We start from the raw sequence: 16574 nt of genomic DNA on the forward strand, positions 1-16574 counted from the left end.
AAATGTTATAGTAAATGTCCAAAGTCAGACATTTGATAGTAAGTCTCCAAAGTCATGTAGAAAAAAAGGCGGGTTATTGAAGAAATCATTCTCAAATGCCCGCGATTGACAGTTGTGTCATTAAAACGCGGGTGTGAAAAACGTTTGATATGGGATTTTATATACTTTGGCTAAAATAGCAGCTAGCATTTTGGATGATATAAAACAATACATTCATAGCTAAAATGTTTTGTTCATTAAATGTAATAATACACAAGAAAAACAACCCCATTACGTATTTCAAGGCTATAGTTTAATATAAACATTTAACAATCTAAGAGACAATGAGTAAAGCAATTAAAATCTCAAATTACATTGCATGACATAAAAGTTAAAATCACAAACAATTTTATACAGTAACATTATTAAGTAGAGCATTTCAATGAAATTCAAAGACATTTTCCTTTTTTATGTGTGCAATTAAATTGAACAATGATCTCTGGACGCAAAGGCAGAAGTTAGCCACCATGGTTTAGAAGTTACTCCGTAGTTGGTAATCTAAATGAAAGAAAATAGAACAATAAAAATACTATAGGATAAATACTAGTTCTAATTTTAAAGAGTAAAAATAATTTTTTCCTTAAATTTCTCTCTCTCTGAATAAATGATGGGTCTCTTTTTGCTATACATGAGTAAGCTATATCTAAAGAGCATGGCAGTCCTACCTCCACTTTGTGTGATGTATCTGACCCAGGGCAAGGCCTGGTAACCACTCTTCTCTATAATTTTCATGTACCGCACCTTGAGGCATACAGAGTGACAGAGGAGAGGAGAGAGATCAGTGTAACTTGATATAATGGATCATTTGTTTTGCCTAACCAAATGAGGAACTTGTAGCCTATGCTAGTTTATGCTAAGTATGTTACCACTTTGGTTCCGCATAAGCTTGTTTTCAAAGGTCAATACAGTATACTCACAGGCGGGAGCACACACACAGCTCACCTGTATCCCTGACACTGTGAAGTATGGAATCTCAAAGTTGACAGTGATGGGAGGTTTGCCCTCCATCTCATCATTCTCCACACTGGGCAGGCCAAAGCTGGCCCGCATCAGAAACTCCTTACCGCCCTGGAGACAGATAGACAGAGAGGGAGAAAAAGAAAGAGAGAGAGGGAGGCGGAGAGATACAGAGAGAAAAATTACAGAAAGAGTGAGATGGTTCATATAGGGCCCTGAGTTTTTCATTCTGATGATGTGTCCTGACCAGAAAAAGAGGCTGGAGTTTTTCCAGGTCAGGAGCCTTAATGTTCTAAATTCTAGGGTTCATTGTTGACCCATTTCCTGGCCGACGTGTTTTCATGGTCATCACTCTCTCACTGTTAAGTTGGTCAAGGTCCCGACATCAGGGTTAGCTATCCTGCTTACAGAGCTTTTTGTTGCGAAGATGCGCGCGCTTCACTCGGACGGGACGTTTGCTTGTAAACAAAAAAAATGGCTCTATATATTTGGCCTTGAGTTTCGTCGACAGGGAAGAACGGCTGGAGACAGAAGTGCTGCTTGGATGAAACACTTACAGGGAAGGACTTGATAGTCCACACAGCCAGGTTCTTCTCAGGGACGTATTTAGCGTGGCCTGTACTGGTCTTAAACTTGGGGGAGTCAGCGTCACTGGGGACAGGAACCCGCACCTCCACGTTGTTGGCTACTGACTGCTTCTTGAACTGACCTTTAGCCTATGGAATTAGAAACAGGCAACTGTAGCATAGGACAATGCATAGATTCATACACTGAGTGTTACTATATAACACTACCTTAACCATGATCTCAACTCGACTGTGAGAGAACTTCTCGATGACAGACTCAATCCATATCAGAGGCTTCACCTGTAGGGATACAGAATGTAGTTAGTTCTACCGTCCACTGGAAAGCCATTATACTACTTTATCAGTGATGTAGTGGTAAGAAAATAGGTGGGTAAATGCTGATCGCCGTTCGCGGTGAGTCAAGTAATACTCCCATTACTTTCAATGCATTTTCCCCGAAAAATGTGGGTAAGTGCACACGCAAAATAAAAAATGGTGCATGAAGTGTTTACCCTCCACTACACCACTGGACTTGATACAGACAGGGCTTACAGCTCACTCAAGTATTGATTTCAGTACAGTAACAGTGCAATGGAAGGGTGAAACTGTATGAGGGAGGATGAGGGTATTTTAGGGAGGTCATGTACATTTTCAGAGATACAATATGAATGTATTAAAGGTAACTCACGTGAGTGTTGATGCGGTAGGACATGAGTTCAGACTCTCCGTCAGGAGGGATGAAGGAGATGGTGCGGTCACTCTCGAAACGGGACAGACGAACACACTGGTGAAACTTAACGTCCTCCATCGTTACAGTCTTCCCTTTGTCTCCTGAACACACACACTCATTTTCATCAACATCTAAAATGCAATTGCATCTGAGAAGCAGTGACTGTGTGTGTGTGTGTGTGTGTGTGTGTGTGTGTGTGTGTGTGTGTGTTCACTGCTAGCCTGTGTGTGTATTGTACATACGGCCAGTGAGGGCGAACAGCGCTCGGTCATTGAGTCCCAGTCTCAGCTCAGGCATGCCAGACAGCATGGTCTTCAGCTTGACAGTGCCCACGATGTCACTGCTCATCACACTGCCATTGGCATTCACCTGGGGTCAACGCATGACACAGAGGTCAACCTCTGATGGAGACTTTTTATACAGTAGCTAGTTGATTTATTGAGAGAATACTCAGTCAATTAAAGATCAAATCCACACTAGGGGAAACAGCATCAGTGTTCACCCCGGCCTCTTCGGTATTGTTTTTGTTTTGTTGAGGAGATACGGCAGAGAGGAGCACCCGGCAGCAGGGGGAAACAACTGCAGTAGGCCTACATATTCTGCTGTTTGCGCGTGCAGTGATGTCTGAGGGAAAAACTGTGTTGTTTCCCGTAACTTCTTTGTTGTTGTAATATCGCAAACAGGCGTGGCAGTTCCACCAATTAAGGATTCCAGCTTTAATCAATTAAATGAATCAATTATTCAGAAAGCAAAGGTTATTGGTATTTTCAGTGATCAATATTTTCCTATGGAGATTAAAGCATTATATACACTAAACCAATTATGACAATTATTGATATTGCCGAAACACAAGAAAATTAATTGCCGAATTGCATGTATCAAACCCAACATCCTTATGGTAAAACCACTCACCAGTAAGTTGATGGACTCGATGACATCGATGAAGACCTCATTCTTCTTGTACTTGATGCCCTCTGACCTCCAGGACACAGCGTTGGTGACAGTGGTGGGAACCTTAGTCTTAGCCACCTCCAGCTTGGTGCCCTCCTGCGTGATGTACCTGGAGAGACAGCCAGTATGGACATCAGTAGCTTGATCTCAGATCTGTTTTGTAAGACAATGAATTACAAGGACCAGGAATTGGCAAGACAGCACATACAGATCTGGAATCAGGCTAAGTCAAGATAAAAGTCAATGTACCTGTAGTAGAGACAGACAGTATGGAGATCAGTCTGATTGGACTTTCAGAAGTCCCAAAACTTGTCCTTGCTTTATGGTGTTGGGTCTAGAACCAGTATCTGTCTATTAAAGCTGCATCTTTATAATAATAATAAATATGCCATTTAGCAGATGCTTTTATCCAAAGCGACTTTCAATCATGCACGCATACCTTTTATGTACGGGTGGTCCTGGGAATCGAACTCACTAATCTGGCGTTAGAAGCGCCATACTCAACCATACTCAGTCCATTCTCTCCATTTACCCAGTACACATGTATGACTAATTTACTATATTGTAACAGAGAACATGTGTATCAGTGTGTGTTGTGAATGGCAGGCTCCCCCACTGCCTTCCTCTGCAGATCCTTTATGGTCAGCTGAAGAATGGACTGAGGTCTGCCAAGGGGCAGAAGAAGTGCATCAAGGACCACAGCAAGACCTTCCTGAAGCGGAGAGCCTGACAACCAACTGCCATACCTGGCGCCCTACCTTCCGCCTGGGTGTCACACACCTCCAGGACACAATCCCAGAGAGGAGAATCTAAACGTCTTGCACAAAGACACCAGCGTGCAGCGGGTACAGCCCTCTGAGGTGGAGAATTCACCTGCCCCTCATGTGGCAAACCACGCGGGTCTCGAATTGGCCTGCACAGCCACATGCAGTGGCACTGACGCAACTCCCCACAATTGGGAGCAGCGTCATCATCGAAGGACAGCCATAAGCAAGTAAGTAAGTGAGCGGGTGTCACTCACTCCTGCAGGATCTTGCTGTCGGTGGTCTGGGGGAAGCCAAAGTCCATGAGCTCGTCCAGTAGCTCATAGACCACCACAAAGTTGTCCTGTATGCTCTCCTCCTCCAACTCTGTAAAGTACTCTGTGAACACCTGGAAACAACACAACATCGATTGGCAGCCTCAGTAATAATATGTGAATTATGATCATGTTATGTCAAATGGGTAGGGAGAAACCAGTAGACACATTATGCAGGTCTTTTGGTAGTGAGAAACACTTCTGACTCAGCCATTGGGGTGAAAATGACAGCAATGGTGTTGTTAAGACAGCACAGACAGACCTCTGACTCACCTCAACCACTTTATAGAGGAAGGCATAGACCAGAGAGGCGTTGGAGTTCTTGTTGGTAGTGGCCACCACTGTGAGAGCGTCAAGGTAGATAGAACACACAGGCCTATTCTAAGGTCCTAGTGTAATATGTTTAAGAAGTTCATTATCATCTTTACTCTAGGGAAAAATACATATTTGTCTTTGTGTAGGTTTGACTAGCATCTCATTAGGAAAGCTAACATGATTTATACAGGCTACAAAATGGTAATGATTAACTTTTAGCTGGCTAGCGACTAAAATCATTATAAGGATACAGTACAGGTTGGTGTGCTTGATCCACAGGAAATGAACGTTGCCGTGCGACATGATTGGACAGGTAAGCCCCTCCTCTTCCTGTGTCATGAGCAAAGGCAGGAAATGGTCAATCTCAGCCATGTCCACGTCGCCCTTGTAGTTCCGACATATGAGCACCTGCAGGGTAAGAGGGGAAATTAATAGGGAAAGAAAAACAATAACCTATATGGGTCAAAGGTCACACCCTTAAGGCACCTGAGTTTTTCCTAAGCATGTGACGTGACTAAAAAAACTCATAGTCCTACTAGAGGTCAACGGGTGAGAGAGGTAATGAGGTAATGTAACGTAGAGGTCAACGGGTGAGAGAGGTGATGAGGCAATGTAACGTAGAGGTCAACGGGTGAGAGAAGTGATGAGGTAATGTAACGTAGAGGTCAACGGGTGAGAGAGGTGATGAGGTAATGTAATGTAGAGCAGATATGGGAAGAGTAGAACTAGAGATCATTATTCCAGCAACCTTCTGGATGTGTCAGGCGAAGAGGTCTCATAAACGTTACACAATATTTAATGTTGAGTCCTGTACATGTTCCATCGATTCCATATCTAAGGAATGCTAAATGAAGGACGAACATAAGGGCTTGACAACTCTTTGCCTTGGCAAGAGATCAGATGGCTGAGATTGGGCTCCAGAGCTACACCTGTCATTCAATCAAGATGTTGCAGTGCCTACAAAGTCTAGGTGTACAGTAGTACCATGCTACAGGCTTATAACGGTGGTTATTGTGGCTTGTCAGTTGTTGTGTCAGCCTAGGCCAGGGGTTCGGCAACAGGCGGCCCAAAACCGTCCCAAGTGATATTGTTTTTTAGTAAAATCAACATATAATATATATTTTTTAGGATTTTAGTTTTTGTTTAAAAAAAAGACTAAAATCAACAAGAATTCAGCTAAAATTGAGTTTACTTTAATGATCGTGTCTTAATGTAATCAAGGAATTCAAATATGTCTTTTTGGCTTTATTATTATAATTATTATAATTATGTTCTGGCCCCTCGAACATAATCGGCCCGGCTGCTGAATATGGTTGCCTTGGCCTACTAATTTGCATGTAGCCTAATACAACCTCTTGCTGTTGTGCCACCTGAAACCATGTCCTCTTTCCCCTCCCATGACTTCTAGGCCTATTGTAGAGGGGTGGAATCTTTTTATCAAATTACACCTCTAGCTGTGAGAGATTCAGGCTATACTGAATCTCTCACAGGATAAGAAACCTGAATAGAGCATTCTCTTCTGTTTATAACAGGAAGTACTGTGTTGTCTGCCCAACCACATGTGATTTATAATGTGTTAATCTTGGCACTATCCTTCTACAATGTACACAAGATGACAGGTGCCAGGCAACTTTGACTCACTTACTATATTCACTTTCATGTTTGGAAATGATATGTAATTATTTTGTGGCAGCTTTTTTCATAACACCTGGTATAAGAATTTGTCAAGTCTAAAAAGGATGCAGCCACTGGCCTTATGACCTGTTTTTATCCGCTTGTGTCCGGAAGTGACTTGTGCAAGGCTTGAATGGAACTGTCACAGGCAACGAATTAATCTTTAACGACGTGGCTATCTATTAATGTTTAATGGCAAGAGCAAACGTTGAACAAACTCGATTTCAATCCCAAACAAAAGCGAGTTAAGGTCAAGTCAAGCTAAAACTGACATTGTTTATAGCGTTATCAATGGCAACAATCAAAATGAGAAGTGATCTTACCTTTCCTTTCAAGTCCAGAACGAAGACAGCGGAGGCAGACATTATCAGCACCAAATGGATCACTCCGCAAGTATTTCAAACACTACACGCTTAAATTTTAAGCGTTTCCTTTCGCCAGTAAAGTAGTCTAAATGGGTATAAATGTACTCATGGCTTCCACGGTTCCTTTTCTTGAAGGGACACGTCAGATCTGACGTCACGGGCCTCCAGGTAAAACATTAACAGCATCGCACTCACCTGTATGGAAAAAAAATTGGCCTGGACGCACTGCTCGATTATTTCGCGAGATGGTGCAATAGATCCAGATATGCATGTTGGAACTTTTAGCGCAATATACTCACGACTTCCACAAGATGGCAGACGTACATTAGATAAGTAACGATTGCAAAAATCCACCGATCGATTCTGTACCATACAGCACAGGAGGCTGGTGGAACCTTAATTGGGGAGGACAGGCTCGAGGTAATGGTTGGAGTTGTATAAGTGGAATGGTATCAAATATATCAAACACATGGTTTCCATCTGCTTAATGCCATTCCATTTGCTCCGTTCAAGACATTATTATGAGCAGTCCTCCCCTCAGCAGCCTCCACTGCCATACAGTCTATAGACTCTATGGTCTGTAGGCCTGGCCTGCTGATAACAGTTTCATGTGATCTTGAATTTAAAATAAAAAATATATTTTCTGCTTCACATATCTAGAATTTACTTTAGATGGCTGGAGCTTTTCCCAATTAGATTTATTTTGACCTGGTGACCTTGACTTTTAACAGGCATTATGTCTGTCAAGATGTTTTGTAAGTTAATGCAGTGATATTTATTGCACTGACGTCACTTTTGGAATCTTGCAAAGAACTGGCTAACAACAAACTCACATGTTTCTCCTCAAAGTCAAACCCCCCCAAAATGATCTGACACTTCATTATTTCATTACAAAACCCCAGGCCTTTCAGCGTTTACTGGTCTCTTTATCTGGACATCTTTACAAAGGCCTATAAGGATTTGTCTAGACCTGGGTTCAAATAGTATTCATCTTTATATATATATATATATATATATATATATATATATATATATATATGTATATGTATGTGTGTGTGTGTGTGTGTGTGTGTATATATATATATATATATATGTGTGTGTGTGTGTGTGTACTCTGAGTGTTTGATTGTGCCTGCATAAAGATGACAGATGGACAGAATTAGTTTGGACTTTTGGGACTATTCCATTGGATCCATTCACTGTACCAGTCGAGCTCAATCAAGCCCAGCTAAAGTAATTGAATACTACTTGAACCCAGGTCTGGATTTGTCATGTGCACTCCCTTTACAGCTTCTTAATCTGTTATAACCCTTACTTTACAAGGCAACTCGCCTCCTTCCCCACTGGGGCCTCAGTCCCTCTGTAGGCGGCTTGGTGCCCTACATCTCCCTTCCTCTCTCTTCCTCTCCTCTCTGTAGGAAAGCTGTGTGTGTGTATGTGTGTGTGTATTTAGGCTATAGGAAGGCCATGGCCAACAACAGACTTCCATGTAGGAGTTGTGTATGTTATGGGAGGGTTGGGACATGTGTCAATCTCTGTCAGTGTATTGCTCATTTTGTCCAAAAGCTTTGTTTGCACCAGCTTGAAGTAGCCATATCCAACCCACAGATAGGATAATTTGTAGACCTACTGGAGCTGTAAACTAGACAGCAACGCCTTGGGGAAACACACATGCTACATTCACAAAGGCTGTGGCCTGGCTATCAAATAATAAAGGGTCAGATGTGGGCCAATGGGTGACATGCTTTGTGTACCTTTCAGACACACACACTGTTTGTTTTAGTCAGGTAGTGCAGGTCTGCTGCCATCTTTTCCAGCCACCCTTAACTTAACCTGTTTTTGGACAAAATGTGTCTAAAAACAGGTGACGTTATGGGTGACGAGCAAAGATGACAGTTTATCCAAATCAAAGTTTAGCATCCTCCACCAATGTTTGATTTGAAACTTGAAAAAATCACCCCCACACTCCAAATCAAGCATGGCCTACGGGAAGAGAGTGAAAAATGTAAACATCAACATCAACCCCACGATTCTTAATCGGACCTCTTCTTCCTCCCCTGTTGTTGTGGCCTGGATGTGAAGCCAGAAGGAAAGGCCATCTCCGCTGCAGCCTTGGGATGTGTCTCTAATGGCACCCTATTCCATACATTGTGCACTACTTGTCCAAAGTAGTGCACTATATAGGGAATAGGGTGCCATTTGAGATGCAGGCTTGACTGACTGCAGTAGCCTTCCCATATCCCCCATATGGGGTACTTGGAGGTCCAACAATAACATATGGAAACGCTTTGTAGGTCAGACAGACTCCAAAGGAAACAAATGACTTGTAGTTCAGACAGACTTCAAAGGAAACAAATGACTTGTAGGTCCGACAGACTCCAAGGGAAACAAATGACTTGTAGGTCAGACAGACTCCAAGGAAACAAATGACTTGTAGTTCAGACAGACTTCAAAGGAAACAAATGACTTGTAGTTCAGACAGACTTCAAAGGAAACAAATTACTTGTAGTTCAGACAGACTTCAAAGGAAACAAATGACTTGTAGTTCAGACAGACTTCAAAGGAAACAAATTACTTGTAGGTCAGACAGACTTCAAAGGAAACAAATGACTTGTAGGTCAGACAGACTTGTAGGTCAGAAAGGAAACAAATGACTTGTAGGTCAGACAAGGAAACAAATTACTTGTAGGTCCGACAGAAAGGAAACAAATGACTTGTAGGTCAGACAGACTTGACAAAGGAAACAAATGACTTGTAGGTCAGAAACAAATGACTTGTAGGTCCACAGACTCCAAGGGAAACAAATGACTTTTCCTCTACCTCTCTAGGTTTTACTATACAGTAGGTCAACAAGTTAAACTGTTCAACAGTAGCTTCTTGCTACTATCTATCCCAGGGGTTCTTAAACTTTATCATCTCAAGACCCAAATGAGAAATTGACCGTGACCCAAATTGCCCTCCAACAACTGATTTTAAATCTGATTTTAAACCTAACCTTAACCACACTGGTAAACTTATGCCTAACCCTTACTTTAAATTAAGATTTTAAAAAGCAAAAACAAATCCATACATTTTTACGACTTTGCAGCTTGGCCATCTAGTGGGTCGATATGACTGTACATTCTATTGTTCCTTCAGTGCACTGCTGAGTGCCGTAAAGAGGTAGACATACACAACAGACGACACATTGACGCAGCTGCTATTGTCATGACCTAGTTAAGAACACCTGTGCCGGTCAAATCATCTCCCCTTCACATGATGGGTCAAACCATCACAAGCTCAGTTCATTTAACCCTCAGACTTCACCATGGTATGTACAGGCCTGACCGGGGCATATGGAGAAATGTAATGGACCAGCTAAGTGGTGATGCTCTTGACCAGTCTTACTCTCACTCCTACCAATTTATCAACAGTGTAGAGCCACCACTGAACATATCGATGGTAGAACTACTAGTGACTAGTTGGCCTACGACTAGTTGGCCTACGACTAGTTGGCCTACGACTAGTTGGCCTACGACTAGTTGGCCTATGACTAGTTGGCCTACGACTAGTTGGCCTACGACTAGTTGGCCTACGACTAGTTGGCCTACGACTAGTTGGCCTATGACTAGTTGGCCTACATGTGTCTGGGTGTGTTTGAGTGCAGCAGTGTGTTTCACAGTGTATCCTCCCCTGCAGCCTGAGAGAAAGCATTGCTCTGGGTAGTGGCTGGTGTCTTTGGGTCTCTGAGACAGAGACTATTGTTATTGCTTATCACCAGACCAGTACAGCCAGTACCACTCTGTTCTGTTTGGTAAACTGGCTAGTGACCTGTTGTTCCTGTTCCTGAAGTGACTTCCTGTTCTCATGTCACAAGACACTCCCTCTCGTAGACTGTCACAGTGGTGTGATGTTCTGACCCCGCCCCATTGTGACATCGCTGGCCAATGGGAGATGGCGGAATGGCAATATGTAAATAGTCAGGTGAGGTGACGATGCAGGAGATAGTGTCTATGAGCCTATCCCCTGGGGACAAACATTGTTTGTCACCTGTGTTTCAGGGTGTGTCTTAAAGCCATAGGGGTCTAGCACACTGTGGATCTAGACTCATTTGAATGGCTATAAAGGGCGATAGCTATGTGCATCTGTCAACAGTGATGCTGATGGAGTGTATGTGGATACAGACCCTGTATAATTTCCATTGCTCTGCACTTTCACACGTTTTACCTGCAGGCGTCCCTTTACCCATCATAACACTATTATAGCTTAGCTTCCATACAACATACTGCATCTAACGAAGGGGAGTGAAGGTTAGGCCAAAAAAAACAACCCCAGAATTGCACCTCCAGCTTTGTATTGCAGTTATATGTTGAATCCAAAGATTTATCAGAAGACTGTTGATCTACAGTAAAACTGTACTGAATGTCCCACTGGGGCCTCCTGGGGCCACCAGTACAAAAATGTATGCAATCACTTGTTATAAGCCACTTTAAGTAAAGGTGTCTGCTAAATGGCATACATTATTATAAATGTTGGCAAACTGTTTGCCCATGCATAGGTACCGCACAAGGCGATCCTATGTAATTCTCTATCCATTGGATGTTCCTGGCTGTGTAGGTAGACTCCACGTGTAGACCACTCCTACTAAGGAATGTGGATGCTAGTTCCTGGCTGTCTAGGTAGACTCCATGTGTAGACCACTCTTACTAAGGAATGTGGATGCTAGTTCCTGTCAGATGTTATTCATTGATAGAGAACAGGTCTGTCCTTGAGGAGTGGATAACGACATCACAGCTCATAGACGAATCTATTCATTCACTTAGTGCATAGCTCACCTATACATACTTTATATAAGTAAGCTAGATACCATTCAAATCAAATGTAAACTTTGTAAACAACAGGTGAAATGTGTACTTACGAGCCCTTCCCAAAAATGCAGAGAGAAAAATAATAGACAAATAATAACACAAGGAATAAATACACAATGACTGGGTACCAGTACACAGGGTACCAGTACAGAGTCGATGTCTAGGGGTACAAAGTCATTTAGGTAGATAGAGTGCCTTCAAAAAGTATTCACAGCCCTTGACTTTTTCCACATTTTGTTGTGTTACAACCTGAATTTAAAATGGATTAAATAGAGATTTTTTGGGTCACTGGCCTATACACAATACCCCATAATGTACATTCAAAATTTTGACAAATTAATTTAAAAAAATGAAAAGCTCCTATTGGTAGATGGGTAAAAACAGATATTTAATATCCCTTTGAGCATGGTGAAGTTATTAATTACACTTTGGATGGTGTATCAATACACCCAGTCACTACAAATATACAGGCGTCCTTCCTAACTCAGTTGCCGGAGAGGAAGGAAACTGCTCAGAGATTTCACCATGAGGCCAAGGGTGACTAAGACGGTTACAGAGTTTAATGGCTGTGATAGGGGAAAACTGAGGAAGGATCAACAACATTGTAGTTACACTCCACAACACTAACCTAAATGACAGAGTGAAAAGAAGGGAGCTTGTACATAATAAAAATATGCCAAAACATGCATCCTGTTTGCAACAAGGCACTAAAGTAATACTGCTAAAAAATGTGGCATAGCAATTTTCTTTTTGTCCTGAATACAAAGTGTTATGTTTGGGGCAAATCCAATACAACACATTACTGATTACAACTCTCCATATTTTCAAGCATAGTGGTGGCTGCATCAGGTTATGGGTATTCTTGTAATTGTTAAGGACTGGGAAGATCTTCAGGATAAAAAAGAAACTGAATGGAGCTACTCAAAGGCAAAATCCTAGAGGGAAACCTGGTTCAGTCTGCCTTCCACAAGACACTGGGAAATTAATTCACCTTTCAGCAGAACGATAACCTAAAACACTAGGCCAAATCTACACTGGAGTTTTTTAACAAGAAGACAGTGAAAGTGGCCGAGTTACAGTTTTGACTTAAATCTGCTGGAAAATCTATGGCAAGTCCTGAAAATGGTTGTCTAGACATGATCCCCTACATATTTAAGAATGTTGAAAATAATAATGGGCAAATATTGCACAATTCAGGTGTGCAAAGCGCTTATAGACTTACCAAAGAAGACTCACAGCTGTAATAGATGTCAAATGTGTTTCTAACATGTATTGGTGAGCTGAACACTTAAGCAACGACTATATTTTGTTATTTAATTTCTATTAAGCATTTTTCTTTCACTTTGACAGTACAGCAGTGGAGGCTGCTGAGGGGAGGATGACTCATATTAATGGCTGGAATGGAATGGAATGGCATTGAACCATGTGTTTGATGTATTTGATATGATTCCACTCCAGCCATCAACCCCAATTAAGATGCCACCAACCTCCTGTGCATTACAGTATTTTGTGTAGATTGTTAATTAAAAAAATTACAATAAAAATCTATTTTTATCCCACTTTTTTACTTGATAAAGTGTGAAGAAGTCTAAGGGGTCTGAATACTTTTGCAAGGCACTGTATATCGTAATATGTGATATAATAGCACACTTTGACGACTTCAAAAGGATCATATTGACGTACATGTGTCGTATCTTGTGACTATAGTGAGAGGAAACATTGCAACATTGCTATCAGTCAGGGTTAGTACTAGGAGGTACCATGCAGACAAGATTGTGTTAGGGAGTGAGAGAGAGTATTGGGTCAAATGAAACTAATCTCCATAATTTTGCCTGCCGTAATGGGATCCAAGCCCTTGGCTTTATCTACAGTACACAGAAGCATTCTCTCTTGTGTCTAGGAAGGAGATAAGGGGCTGTATGTACAATGTATCAGATGTCTCAGAGCAGGAGTGCTGTGAATGAATAAGATGGACGGGGGACCAGTGGCAGTATTCACAAAGAGTCTCGGAGCAGGAGAGCTCATCAAGGATGAGTTTAGCCTTTTAGAGATTTAGTAGGATTAAATTGACAAGAGGGGACCTGATCCTAGAACACCACTCCTACTCTGAGACGCTTGACACATTCGGCCCCAGGTTGGGGTTGATTGATCGACGCTGGTGTCTGTATGAAGGACAGGCCTTGGTCTATTTGAAGGACTGGTATAACTGGACTCTTTTAAGTATCACCTAGCTATGACCAGCCCCTAAAGTGAACATTCTTGTCAATTACTCTTAATGGTGTGCCTTTTTGCTTGTCAATGACACTGTCACTGAGGAGTGTGCAGTAGCGGTTTGTGGGCAAAATAACTGGGGAAGCCAGAACAAAAGCCGTATTACACCCTATGTGTTTTGATAATTGCGTTGTTTGCTCTATAACCTGTTAGTTCATATGCCTTGACCCCGTGATATATATATATATATATATATATATACAGGCCTAAAGCCAATAAGAAGACACAGTGGCAGAATAAATTCAACCACACCTTTGTTTCACCACAAAACCGAAGAGCAACCTCTGTCCTGTGAAGTCCACAAAACATATTGCCTGTAACAAACAGTTACATCACCTACAGCAGTGGTTCCCAAACGTATTATAGTCCCGTACCCCTTCAAACATTCAACCTTCAGCTGTACCCCCTCTAGCACCAGGGTCAGCGCACTCTCAAATATAGTTTTTTTGCCATCATTGTAAGCCTGCCACACACTATACAATACATTTATTAAACATAAGAATGAGGGTTAGATTCTGTTACAACCCGGCTCGTGGGAAGTCATTTTCCACACACAGTCTGTGCCTGTATTTAGTTTTCATGCTAGTGAGGGCCGAGAATCCACTCTCACATAGGTGTGTGGTTGCAAAGGGCATCAGTGTCTTAACAGCGCGATTTGTCAAGGCAAGAAACTCTGAGCGCAGCTCAATCCAGAAATCTAGCAGTTTCTGATTAAATAAAATGTTTCGATGAGGCTGTCTTGTTCAGATATCGGTAAGTGGACTGGAGGCAGGGCATGAAAGGGATAACCAATCCAGTTGTTTGTGTCGTCCGTTTCGGGAAAGTACCTGCGTAATTGCTCACCCAGCTCACTCAGGTGCTTCGCTATATCACATTTGACATTGTCCGTAAGCTTGAGTTCATTTGCACACAAAAAAAAATCATACAATGATGGAAAGACCTGTGTGTTGTCCTTGTTAATGCAGACAGAGAACAGCTCCTTGATAGCCAGCAGACTTTTGTATGTTGTAAAAGCGTTACATGGTCGCTGCCCATATCATTGCATAATGCAGAAAATACACGAGAGTTCAGGGGCCTTGCTTTAACAAAGTTAACCATTTTCGCTGTAGTGTCCAAGCTATCCAAGCTATCGTCTTTCATGCTATCAGGCATTCCCTTGGCAGCAAGAGCCTCTCGGTGGATGCTGCAGTGTACCCAAGTGGCGTCGAGAGCAACTGCTTGCACGCGCGTTACCACTCCACTATGTCTCCCTGTCATGGCTTTTGCACCATCAGTTCAGATACCAACACATCTTGACCACCAACGTCCATTTGATGTCACAAAGCTGTGCAGTACTTTAAAAATATCCTCTCGTGTTGTCCTGGTTTCCAGTGGTTTGCAGAAAGAGGATGTCTTCCTTATTTGACCCCCCATAAACGTAACGGACATATACCAGGAGCTGTGCCAGGCCCGCCAGGTCTGTTGACTCATCCAGCAGTAACGCATAGAATTCACTGGCTTGTATGCAAAGCAGTAATTGTTTCAAAACATCTCCTGCCATGTCAATGATGCATCGTGAAACAGTGTTGTTGGATGAAGACATTGTCTGTATAGTTTTTTTGGGCCTTTTCCCCCAGCATTCCCCCAGTCATAAATAGTATGGGGCTTGCCTGTCCTAGCCACTCGGTAGCTCACCATATAAAACGCTTCTATCCCCTTCTTATTAATGGTATCTGTTGCTTTTATACATGTCTTACTACTTGAAAGTCATCTTTATTCTCACTCAAAAAACTCCCGTGGCTTATTTTTCAAATTGTCATGTTTCATTTCTAAATGTCTGAGTAAGAGTGAAGGTTTCTTGCAAGAGAGAAACGGTTAATATGATTGGATGTTAATTATTTGACTAGGCTACCTGTATTTGACATTGTGTTGTTAATTCGCTGAACACTAGATGGTTTAATTGTATTTTTGGCAGTGAAACGAGGCTACTCAGGCAAGAAAAAACCCCACCCAAATGTATAGCCCCGTTGGAAAATATAAATGTACTGTTTGAAAATATGAAGACTTAAAAAAAAAAAATTCAAGCAAGTTCATGTTTCCGCCATTTTTGGAACTATTGATTTAGAACCACGAAGAGTTTACCGCTAGTCTCTAAGAAAACAGGTGCTGCCTCCACTATTCCAGCACCATTTCACCTTCAACATTTCAACATCATCTAACCACCTATGCTTAATCTAATACAGTGACAACTAAAATATACCAAAAACATTTAGTCCAATCAATGTAAGCTATAGGAAATATGATGTGGCTGTTCATGGTTCTGTGTGTGTGTGTGTGTGTGTGTGTGTGTGTGTGTGTGTGTGTGTGTGTGTGTGTGTGTGTGTGTGTGTGTGTGTGTGTGTGTGTGTGTGTGTGTGTGTGTGTGTGTGTGTGTGTGTGTGTGTGTGTGTGTGTGCGTTCATGCAAGTATAAACATTTTTCTGACTCACCCTACTTGTAGACAAATGCCATCCTCCTCTCTTTCATGTTTCCTAAATGGTCTGTGACTCATACAGTACCATATATTTTGTTGTCCTAGCCTACCTGGCTAAAATGCTCGCTATCCTGACTTCCTTTCATGGGCAATGATGCATTAACCTACTAGCTACATGTTGAACTTCCATCCTCTCAGGCCAGGGGCACAATGTATGAATTTATAGTGGGATCAGAATTGCAATTATAATCATTTGCCAGGACAGAGAATTAAGTATCCCTATCTCCATCCATGGCTAATTTAGGAAACAGACTATTCTAGCTAGCTAT

At 42.0% G+C, this 16574-nt stretch overlaps 1 protein-coding gene across 1 annotated transcript; it reads right to left on the reverse strand.

Moving 5' to 3' along the window:
- Nucleotides 1-270: 270 nt before the first annotated feature.
- LOC139402001 (AP-1 complex subunit mu-2) lies at nucleotides 271-6825 on the reverse strand. Its single transcript, XM_071146044.1, has 12 exons — nucleotides 6634-6825; nucleotides 4888-5044; nucleotides 4595-4662; nucleotides 4265-4395; nucleotides 3205-3352; nucleotides 2535-2661; nucleotides 2251-2393; nucleotides 1791-1862; nucleotides 1554-1712; nucleotides 982-1107; nucleotides 705-780; nucleotides 271-537 (listed from the first exon to the last, which is right to left on the reverse strand). Exons 1-12 carry the CDS (start codon nucleotides 6673-6675, stop codon nucleotides 512-514), a joined length of 1275 nt encoding a protein of 424 aa, XP_071002145.1. The 5' UTR covers nucleotides 6676-6825; the 3' UTR covers nucleotides 271-511.
- Nucleotides 6826-16574: the final 9749 nt, after the last annotated feature.

Source organism: Oncorhynchus clarkii, unplaced genomic scaffold, assembly GCF_045791955.1.
Source record: "Oncorhynchus clarkii lewisi isolate Uvic-CL-2024 unplaced genomic scaffold, UVic_Ocla_1.0 unplaced_contig_4448_pilon_pilon, whole genome shotgun sequence".
NCBI classification, from domain to species: Eukaryota; Metazoa; Chordata; class Actinopteri; order Salmoniformes; family Salmonidae; genus Oncorhynchus; species Oncorhynchus clarkii.

What these genes read in the sequence shown, in the direction of transcription:
- LOC139402001 (XM_071146044.1), bottom strand. Translation starts at nt 6,675, where the DNA reads ATGTCTGCCTCCGCTGTCTTCGTTCTGGACTTGAAAGGAAAG. An exon ending in CAAGCACACCAACCTGTACT is followed by an intron (nt 4,663 to 4,887) that starts GTATCCTTATAA and finishes ACGCTCTCACAG; the next exon opens with TGGTGGCCACTACCAACAAG. An exon ending in ATACATCACACAAAGTGGAG is followed by an intron (nt 538 to 704) that starts GTAGGACTGCCA and finishes TCTTTCATTTAG; the next exon opens with ATTACCAACTACGGAGTAAC.